We start from the raw sequence: 11135 nt of genomic DNA, 5'->3' as shown, positions 1-11135 counted from the left end.
GGCCCGGCCGCGCCCGGCCCCCACCGCCCACCCGCGGCGCGGGGGCGGGGTCCGACCGTTGCTGCCCCTCAGGCGAGGGGGCGCGACCCATCGCGGGGGCCGCTGCTCGGTCCTGCGCTCCTCCTCCCCTCCCCCCAGGTACCGTCCAAGGATGGAAAATTTGGGGGCAAGTGTCAGAAGCATTTGTAATTCTCCGGCTCAGGTGATCTCTTCACTGACGAGTAGTCTCCCATGCTTACGGTTCCCCAAATTTCTGCTTTGTTTTCACCGGCCGTTTAGATAAAATCGGCAACCATTCCTGATGCTCACTTTTAATACCGTTTCCCTTCAGGGAGAGAATCCGACGAACGTGGAGGAGTAATGAAGCCTGCAGTTGCTAGTTACGGAAAGGCCCCAAAAGTCGGCCTGGTGCCAGAGGGTGTACACAGCTGCCATAATCACTTTGGCTCCAAGTCCCTATGTTTTTGTTACTAAAGATTCAGTGCAAATGTTATTACCTACGCAAGCGAAAGTGGTCCAACGTTACTCTCCTATTCTATCATGATCCCATCGTCAATACACAGATAATGTTTACTGAAAAGATGCCAATATGCTAAATACTAGTAATTACTACTAAGACCAAGAAAGCAGCAGCTCTATCTTTGATAGATGGAAGAATTGTAAAGGAAATAAAAGAATTCTAAAGAGATTTATGATGGGAAATGATAGGTGATAGGGCCAATCGGGAATAGAAAGAAGAAAGGGAAGAATAGAGGAGCAGTGAGAAATAAAGGATAGGGGAAACAAAAGCAAAGTCTCAGAACTCTCTTCCTGTAGCAATCCTGAAGAATTTCAACAGTTTAACAGCACTATTGTTTTCCAATAAAATGAGTTATATCCTGCTTCCCAGGGAGAATAGTGAAGAAAAGTAAGCATTAAAATATATTTTCATATCACTACGACTATACTGTTTTTCTATAAGCAATCATCTGTGTCATTATTTCAACAAAGAAAAAATATAACATTCATATGAAGTAAAGTATTTGGTGGATATTTTGGAGGGGTTATTATTTTTAATTCTTTTTTGTAATTATTGTTTTATGAAGAATCATTTACATACAATGAGCCATGCAACTTGATTTTTTTGTCTGCCAAATATTTATGTTTGTTTCAAATTTTTATTTAAATTCCAGTTATTTTTTTAAAACTAAGTATTATCCAAGAGGTTATTATCCAAAAGAAGACATACTGGAGATACGGTGTGTCAATTATCTATCGTTGCATAACAAACTATGACCAAATAACCATTTTATTTACTTATGATTTTGTGGGTCAGCAATTTGGACCGGGGTCAGTTGGGCAATTCTGCTCTTCTTGCCTGGGTCTCCTGATGCCTAGGCTGGGACTGTTTGATCTATGGAGTCTCTATTGAGATGGTTTGTCTCTGCTCCCTGTGTACTTATCCTCCAAAAGGTCAGCTTGGCCTTCTTCACATGACAGTCTCAGAGATGCCATGTGCAAGTTCTTTTTAAGCTTTTGCTTGTGTTACATTTGCTAATGTCTCATTGACCAAAGCAAATCACATGGCCCAGCCAGTAATTAAATAGGGAGGGGTCTATACATGGGTTTAAATATGGGGAGTATAATTCATTGGTTTCATTAGTTTAACAACCTACCACAATTTGCTTTGACAGAATACACTAATCAGTTTCTCACGGATCATCTGGCCGCTCACCAAAATCAGTGATACCCGGTGACTTATCACTGCAAATATGTTAAGTTTACATTTCTGGTTCCTGGAATTGATAGTTCTTCATAATCTGATCCCATTTACCTATAAAATGAACAAAAGGACCTAGAGAAGGATGGGGGAAGTGAGACAATATATGTTTGTGAGTAAAGAGTTTAGTGATATAGCTATATCATTTAGCTTTATTTTACTCTAACATTTTCAAGTTATGAAGCGTAAACTGAAAAAATATTCTACACTCACTTCGATTTGATAACCCATACTATTGACCAGCAGATTATAAAGAAAGAATATAAATTGTGTTTACTTATTATTTAATTTCTCCAACATGCATGTGGGCCAAAAAAACTTCTTGAATTGATCTATATGCTGTTTCATGATATGTATTATGAGCAGAGTAAAATATAAAGTAGGCAGGGCACTGTTTGATTAAATGTACTTACATAAATTAGGAAAGGATTTTGAATATTTTCAGATTAGCACTATGTATGTAATATTTCTTTTAAAGATTTTATTTATTTATTCAACAGAGATAGAGACAGCCAGCGAGAGAGGGAACACAAGCAGGGGGAGTGGGAGAGGAAGAAGCAGGCCCATAGCGGAGGAGCCTGATGTGGGGCTCGATCCCATAACGCCGGGACCACGCCCTGAGCTGAAGGCAGACGCTTAACCGCTGTGCCACCCAGGCGCCCCGCACTATGTATTTAATATTATATGAAATTTTTATATACTACCAAAAGGTAGCCAGTGTCCCTCATTTGTCATTTAGTTGCTCTAGGAAAGAGAACATACCTATGGAAAGTAAAAATCAGTATTAGAGTATTAATGAGTCCTGAATAGGGGTTGCACAGAGTGGGCCTTTAATAAATACTTTTGAATGAATAAATCTGATATGCTTCCATGGTACTATATCTAGAATAATCGAGTAGACCAAAAGAAAGTAATAAAAAATAATCTCATATTTTAATGGAAACTTTTTTTTTTAAGATTTTGAGAGAGAGAGAGAGCATGAGAGAGAGCACAAGTGGAGGGGAGGGGCAAAAGGAGAGGCAGAAGCAGATGCTCCGCCAGCGGGGAACCGGCTGCAGAGCTCGATCCCAGAACCGCTTTTAATTAGACTGTAAACTTCTGGAAGGTAGTATGTGACTTCTATTCATTCATTCAGTCCAAAAATATTAGCTAGGTGCTTTGTTAGAAACGGTATAAAATATGGTCTCTGGGAGCGCCCGGGCGGCTATGTCAGTTAAGTGTCCAACTCATGATTTCACCTCGGGTTATGATCTCAGAGTTGTGGGATGGAGCCCCAGCTTGGGCTCCCTGCTCAGTGGGTCTGTTTGAGATTCTCTCTCTCCTTCTCTAAGTCATTTTGCTTTCTCAATTTCCTCTTAGAGCATTTAGATATTTTGAAGTACCCCCCTTTAGAAACTTAAAAAATATGAAACTTAACGACATCTAATTCCAATTTGGTTTATAAACTTCAACCCAGTAAAGACTTCATCCTTCAGAACTTAATTCCTAAATTTTAAAAAAAAAATGTCCATTTGCTCATAACATAAAGTATATTAGCATAGATGAAAAAACCTCCAGCTATTATGCAAAAAGGTCTTTTAATAGCTCTCTACAGAAACAGTCAAACCTATATTCTGTTTCAAGAAGTTTACAATAAGTGAAACACAATTTTTGAAAAAGGGCCAGGGGATATTATTTTCCTCTTTTCTGATAAAAGAGTCCAGGTTCAATGAATCCAGAAAAGAGCCTTTTTTCACTTATGAGTTGGTGACCTTCTATGACCAGAAGTATAAAAGGACACAAAGCAATTAAAATCTCTGTCCTGAAGAAGCTTATTTACAATCTATTTCATGCATTCATTGATTCATTCATTCAATATAGACTACTGAGGATGTGCTCTTTACAGGAAAAGAAAACCGGGCAAAAGGCAAAATTTTACAAATTCATAGTCCAGAAAAAGCCAAAATGAAAGTTTAAGCTTTCTTGTTATTTTTTATTATAAAACATACACAAAATTTAATATTTTAACCATTTTTTTAAAGATTTTTTATTTATTTATTTGACAGAGATAGACAGCCAGCGAGAGAGGGAACACAAGCTGGGGGAGTGGGAGAGGAAGAAGCAGGCTCCCAGCGGAGGAGCCCGATGTGGGACTCGATCCCGGAACGACGGATCACGCCCTGAGCCGAAGGCAGACGCCTAACGACTGCACTACCCAGGCGCCCCTATTTTAACCATTTTTAAGTGTACAGTTCGGTGGCATTAGGTACATTCACACTGTTGTACAACCATCACCAACATCCATTTCTAGATCACTTTCATCATCCTGTACTGGAACTCTGTACGCAGTAAAGAAGAAATTCCCCTCCCCTCTCCACCTCTCAGGCCCTGGTAACCTCATTTTTTTTTAAGATTTTATTTTTAAGCAATCTCCACACCCAAAGTGGGGCTCAAACACACAATCCCAAGATCAAGAGTTGCACACTCTACCAACCGAGCTAGTCAGGCACCCCATTTCTAATTTCTGTTACTGCGATTTGCCTATTTTGGGTACTTCATATAAACGGATTCATATTTGTCCTTTCGTGCCTGGCTTATTTCACTTAGCATGTTTTCAAGATTCATCCATGTTGTAGCATGTATCATAACTTCACTCCTGTTTATGGCTGAATAATATTCCTGTATGAACGTATCACATTTTGTTTATCGATCTTTTTTTTTTTAAAGATTTTATTTATTTATTCAACAGAGATAGAGACAGCCAGCGAGAGAGGGAACAAGCAGGGGGAGTGGGAGAGGAAGAAGCAGGCTCCCAGCAGAGGAGCCTGATGTGGGGCTCGATCCCATAACGCCGGGATCACGCCCTGAGCCGAAGGCAGACGCTTAACCGCTGTGCCACCCAGGCGCCCCTGTTTATCGATCTTTTGATAGACATTTGGGTTGTTTCCATCTTTTGGCTTTGGTGAATAATGCTACTACAAACATGGGTGTACAAATACCTGTTTGAGACTCTGCTTTCAATTCTTTGGGGTATATACCCACATGTGAAATTGCTGGGTCATACGGTAGTTCTGTGTTCAATTTATTGAGGAACTGCCATAGTTGTCCACAGCAGTCATACCATTTCACATTCCCATGAGCAATACACAAGGTTTCCAATCTCTCCACATTTTTGCCAATCCTTTTTATTTTCTCTCTTATTTTTACAGTAGCCACCACCCTAATGTGTGTGAAGTGGTATGTCATGATTTGTTTGCATTTCCCTCAGGATTAGTCATGTTGAGCATCTTTTCATGTGCTTATTGGCCATTTGTATATATTCTTTGGAGAAATGTTTATTCAAACCCTTTGCATAACAAACTTTTGACCACAGAGTAGACAATCATCCCTGGGAAATGATGCCAGCATAGTTTCAACAAGCAGAATTAAGTGAAGTCGGGCCTTTTAGCCTACAAAAAGAACAGGAGGATTCTGTGTACTTGCTGGCAGTTACAACCCAAAACTACAAAATGCATTGTAAAGAACAAAAATAGTCAATTCCTTAGTGACACTCCCTAGGATAGATATGGATAACCCTTAGTTCCTAGCTTTCTTTGCACTTTCATGTAAAAACTGTATTGAGTACCCATTATATTAGGTTTCTATTGCTGCTAAAATAAATTAGTANTTGCACTTTCATGTAAAAACTGTATTGAGTACCCATTATATTAGGTTTCTATTGCTGCTATAATAAATTAGTACAAACTCAGTGCTTTAAAACGACACAAATTTATTCTCTTTCTGTTCTGGAGGTCAGAAGTCTAAAATCGGGTATTGACAGGGCTGCCTTCCTCTGGAGGCTTCAGGGGAGAATTCCTTTTCTTCCCTTTGTCAGCTTCCAGAAGTGCCTGCTTTCCTTGGCTCAAGGCCCCCTTACAACACTCTGACCTCCTGCTGCTTTTCCTTAATTAAAAAAAAAATTTTAGGGGCACCTAAAATTTTAGGTGGCTCAATCCTTAAGCATCTGCCTTCGGCTCAGGGCATGATCCCAGCGTTCTGGGATCGAGCCCCACATCAGGCTCCTCCACGGGGAGCCTGCTTCTTCCTCTCCCACTCCCCCTGCTGGTGTTCCCTCTCTCGCTGGCTGTCTCTCTGTGAAATAAATAAATAAAATCTTTTTAAAAATTTTTTTCTAACTTACAGTTTTATTGAGTTATAATTTACATGTAACAGCGTGTAAGTTTAGGGTGTACAACATGATATATGTATATATTACGAAATGAATACCACAATAAGTCTAGTTAACATCCATCACCTCACATAGCTACATATTTTTTCCCTTGTGATGAGAATCTTTTTCTTTTTTTTGAGTGAGTGAGAGGAGGGGCAGAGGGAGAAGAGAATCTTAAGCAGGCTCCATACTCAGTGGGCAGAGCCTCACCCAGGGCTCCATCTCACCACCCTGAGATCACGACCTGAGAGGAAATCAAGAGTCCAGGGATTAACTGACTGAGCCACCCAGGCGCCCCTGAGAACTTTGTGTGTGTGTGATGAGAACTTTTAAGAGCTACTGTATTAACTTTTCAGTATGCAATACAGTACTGTCAACTACAGTCACTGTGCCGTACATCACCACCTCTTGATTCTATGGCCACCACTCCTATTATCGACTCCGAACTCCTTGACTCTTTTTTAAGAATCCATATGATTCCACCGAGCTCACCTGGATAATCTAGGTTGATTTTCCCATCTCAAGATCCTGAATCACATAGCACAGCGTCCCTTCTGCCACGTTAAATGGCATATTCACGGGTTGCAGGGATCAGGAAGTAGACAAATCTGGGGCACCATTATTCCACCACACCTAGTATGTGCCTGTAAGTTCAAAACCGAAAAATTATATCATTCATCATGTTCCAGAGATCATTTTTTTTTTCTTGTTTTAACCACTCACCTCACTTACCAGTAGTCAGAAGACTTTCTCATGTGTTACCAGCTCTTGGATCATAGAACCACTGGCTCTCTGATCTGAGCTTTGCTGATAAAAAGAATCACTAAGTCACAGCTGCCCCCCTTTATTACTGTTGTTTTTTGGTAAGGACTTACGAGATAATTAAAGCCACTTTCCCAATTAGCCACCGTAACAACTGGGTCCACCGCATTACCATTAACAGCGGGGGCAGTAGCAATAAGTCCTTAACGGTGCGCTGGACAACTAAGGGCCTACAAGATTCCTTTCTTCACGTGCCTCTTTCCACTGGAGAATCGCGGGCCTGGCTTCCCCCTCCCGTCTCCCGCAGGTGGGCCGACGGGTGGAGCCTCTCTAGCCTCCGGCGGGCCCACCGCGCTCTATGACGCCCTCGGCGAGCAGCAACAAAGAGGCGCCGCGCCGCACGTTTGGCCACCGCCCAGTTCCCGCGGTACTCGCGGCTCTCCCTCTGCACCCCCTCCTTTCCCTTTCCGCTCTCTCCGCCTCCGGAAGCTCGAGCAATGCCGCTGGGGGCCGCGTGCGTGGGCTGCGTGCGCGCGCTGGCGCGTACGCGCGAGCCTGGAACGCCGCTGACGGCGCTCGAGGCGGAGCGCGAGGCGGCTGCGACGGCCGCGGCACCCAGGTAAGCAGTGCGCGAGCATCCCCTTCTTCCCCGCCAGCGACGCGCCCGCCCCCCTCGCCTCCGTTCGGGATCCGTTTCCTCTCTTTGGAGCCCAGGCAGCGGCGATCACTCAGGGTCGGTATGAGGAAGGCAGCGCGGAAAGTTAGGAAGGCGGGCGGCCCGGGACCCCCAGCCCTTTGCTCCGTCGGCTCTGCGGCCCAGCCAGCCCCTCGAGTGGCGGGTGTAACTACAACAAAGGCGTCCGAGCCCGCGGCTGGCGGGTTCGTGGGGCCGCCCGCAGCCCCAGCCGGCCCCTATGGGAACCGCCCGGCCTACCCCCCGGATGCGTTGGGGGATGGCCTGGGAGCCGGGTTCGGGTCGGCGCCGCCCACCTCTGAGGACTTGACTCTGAACTCGGGAGCCTGAGGGGCTGTCAGTTATCTTTTGCTACGGGGCGGGGGGTGGTCAGGAGGAGGTAGTAAACGGACCCTCGACTCAAGTGCCTGGAAAACGGGTGTTTACTTTCGGCCGAGATTTTCCGATTACCTTGTTTGGACCATATTACACACCTAATTACAGAAATAATGTGATGTCACAGTAACGAAATGACAGTTTAAAAAATGCCAGATTCTTATTTGTGTTTTTATGATGTATCTGAAAAAGCATTAGTATTTCTGTTGCTGGCTCGGCAGGAGCTATACAAACGGTGAGTGTCCAAGTGACGCCCAGGCCGCTTTGACAAATACCGGTTTTCATTAGCCCCAGAAGAGTTATTAAATGAATTATCATTTAATTTTTAGCGTTTCCCAGTATGGTATAAAGAGAATTTTTACAATTTTCTTAAAGTCCACATTTGTATTTGTAAAGTAAAATGACGCCCACCAAGTTTGAAATAAATGTTATCGGAAAGATCGCTTAGTGGGTGGGATCGTTGGATAATTTTCCCGTAAATTCAGTTAAATCACTATAGTGCTTAAATCCTTCCAATAATCCTATCTGTTGCATATTATGCCTGAAAAGTCTCCCGGGTGTTATGCGCCACTTCTCATGAACTGTGACCACTTGGGAAGGGGGGTCCTTAACAATTGTTGAGTACTACAGATGTAAATACAGATAAGGGCATAGTTAATTCTGGTGTGTGTGGTGGGGGGGTGAAGGTTGGTGGGAGACTGTTGTGGGAAACTGTCAAGGAAACTAGCTCAGGGAAAAGCAGTCATTTTTCTGCTTACATAGATATCAAAGAGCAGGACTAGAGTTCAATTTTAAGTCTCCTAACTCCAAACTCCTTCATCAGATAAACATTCTTGGAATGTTTAGTATTTGTCAGATCCTACTGTAGACACTGGGGATATAAAGATGAGCAAGAGCCAGGAGTTCACAGTTTCTAAGGAAATAAGGCACGAAACTGTTAGCTGTGAAAAACGGATTTCAAAGAACTACCTAATTATTTGGATTACAAATAGATGTTGGGATTTAGACCTAGCTCATAAAATGTTATGGTTGGGAAAATCGTATCCTCCTAATGCATGAATTCCCTCTGTAGTATCCCAAAAAGTGGACAGTTTTTGCTCCAAATCTAGTGACGCATGGCTCATAATCTTAGAAAGTAGCCCATTCTATATGTTGATTTAAGAACCGGTTTCTTATATATATTACATCTGTTGATGAAAGTTCTACCTCTGGCACTACAAATAACAGCTCCTAAAATCTTTTTTCATATCACAGTTTTTTAAATATCTGAGCATACCCTTTCTCTTAGCCATTACTTTTACTAGCTATGAATCCCTTGTTTGATAAACCATTGATCATGACATAGATGCTAGACTCTTTACCATAGCACCAAGAACTAAATGCTTCATTTAAGAAATAGTTTGACCAAGCAGAATATAATGCAAGTTCCCTTAAGACTGCATATTGCTATCCGGTATGACTTAAGAACATTTTAATCCTTTGATTTCTGGATCATGCTTTTGCCACTTGGTAAGCTCCGAGTCTTTTTTCAGTGAACCTTCTTTTAAGCTGGGGCTCTCAGTGCACCTTCCCTCCTCACCTTCCCTCATTCTGCGTCTGTGCTATTATTGCGTTATTATTTGGCTATTTCAGTATATATACCTCCCCATTAGGTTTTTGGCTTATTTTCCTCTGCTTGTTTCAATACAGCATAATCAGTAAGACTGCTGACAGTCTGGACTCAAATCCTGATTCTACTGCTTTCTAGACATGTGGTCTTTGAACATGTCATTAATCTCTGTGCTTCAGTTTCCTTGTCTCTAACCTCAAAGTTGTTACCAGTATTAAGTGGTCAGTGAAAATAATCTATGGTAAATGATGAGTGAAAGAGTGCTTAGAACAGTGCTTGGCTCATTATAAAAATCTGTTTGAAAGTTAGCTTCTTTTCCATTTATCCAGAACCTTTTGAATCTATTTTCAACTGTCCATCTCATTTTTTTTTAATTCACAAATTCGATAAAGCTTGAAGTTGTAAGAGGCATACTTGATACAAACTAATTTAAATTGTTAAAGCCATTTAAATTGCTAGGCCTTAGTCTCTTCATTCCTAATGTAAAGGGGTAAAATTTTTTCCTTTCAGGACTGTTGGGGAACTTGGAGGATATGGGACGGATATTAGCTCTAACTTTCATTATTTTGCCATGCACCTTCATAGGGAACTTTACATAGGTCTCACTCAAGGTTATCAGGGATCACAAAATTTGACTTGATATGCCAAACGCACAAAGAGGAGGCATGCTGGAAACATTTCAAGTTTAGTGACTTCCAGAATTGTCACTCTCCTTGTCAGAAATACATTTGGAATTCACTACTCTCTTTGGAAAGGTGGTTTGGTCACAAACTCAGATTGGAATAGAGAGGGTCATAAGTTAATTCAAAGTTGTAAATTCTTGTTACCTAGATTAACACTTTACTCAAGGCTTCTACTGGTTTAATTTGTGGTTCTAGTGAGGTTTGTTCCAATTTACTCTGTTAGTGGAAAACTGCTACATAGCAAATAAATCCCAGCAAAATGTGTGGCAGTCACTGGCGTGTGTATCTGATTTTAACTGTACAGACCATCCTTTTCTGCAAAGAACTGTTCCTAAAACCATATTGCTAAATAGGTCGCATTGCCCTTTGAAAGTCCCAGTGATGAGAAGATCTTGTTATCTTGGTGACAGTTTACTATCCGATAAATCACAGATATCACAACAATGTATTTTAAAGGTTTAAAAAAACCAATCTTAGCTCAGGACCTTACTTTGAAGCAGAATAAACAGTGATTAATAATGTGATCCTTAAACTGTGCCTGCCTCGAATCCTCGCTGTGCCACTTACCAAGCTGTATGACTGGGCCAAGTTCGTGCTGTGCTTCATTTTTCTCATTGGTGAATGGCAATAATAAAAACCTCTTAAACTTAGATACGCTTTAGCTGTCAGTTGTACTAGAATAGTAGCACTAATACAAATGAGAGTTAGATTAGTAATTTTGTGTATTTCCTGAAAAATGTAAACAAGTTTTTCTGAGGCATGGTAGTTAGAATGATTTGGATGATTTGTTTTTGAAAGAGTTGTTTTTTAAACCGACTAGGGAAATTTATGCTCTGGGCTATGCCATGAAACCATTTGTTTTTAAAAATTTGAAGAGACTTACAAGAAATTTTTTTGAGAGCGAGCCCAGGCAAGCAGGGGTGGAGGGAGGGGCACAGGGAGCAGGACAGAGAGAATCTTAAGCAGGCTCCATGCTCTTTTTCACGACCCTGAGGTCATGACCTGAGCCTTAATCGAGAATCAGAAGCTTAACCAGACTGAGCCACCCAGGGGCGCCCCTCTCC

General features: G+C 41.9%; 2 protein-coding genes across 3 annotated transcripts in view; one reads left to right on the top strand and one right to left on the bottom strand.

Annotated features, from left to right (window-relative positions):
• SNX25 (sorting nexin 25) overlaps nt 1-7148 on the bottom strand; it is a 144655-nt gene extending 137507 nt beyond the window's left edge. Inside the window, exons 1-2 of the mRNA XM_034647767.1 lie at nt 6681-7148; nt 6441-6592 (exon numbers count right to left, since the gene is read on the bottom strand). The gene's annotated coding sequence lies outside the window, so the exon portion shown is untranslated. The remainder of the gene's footprint in view (nt 1-6440; nt 6593-6680) is intronic.
• Nucleotides 7149-7185: 37 nt separating this feature from the next.
• Nucleotides 7186-11135, top strand: part of CFAP97 (cilia and flagella associated protein 97) — a 38520-nt gene continuing 34570 nt past the window's right edge. The window contains exon 1 of one of the 2 annotated variants that reach the window (XM_034647583.1): nt 7186-7329. In XM_034647583.1, coding sequence (XP_034503474.1) covers nt 7208-7329 — 122 coding nt within the window. In that variant the 5' untranslated portion in view covers nt 7186-7207. Of the gene's footprint in view, nt 7444-11135 lie in introns of both variants that reach the window. The other variant, XM_011237637.3, reaches the window with a different exon arrangement.

This window comes from Ailuropoda melanoleuca, chromosome 18 (assembly GCF_002007445.2).
Source record: "Ailuropoda melanoleuca isolate Jingjing chromosome 18, ASM200744v2, whole genome shotgun sequence".
In the NCBI taxonomy this organism is placed as follows: domain Eukaryota; kingdom Metazoa; phylum Chordata; class Mammalia; order Carnivora; family Ursidae; genus Ailuropoda; species Ailuropoda melanoleuca.
Note: the sequence above shows the minus strand (reverse complement) of the source record. Positions and strands in the feature narration are given on the sequence as shown.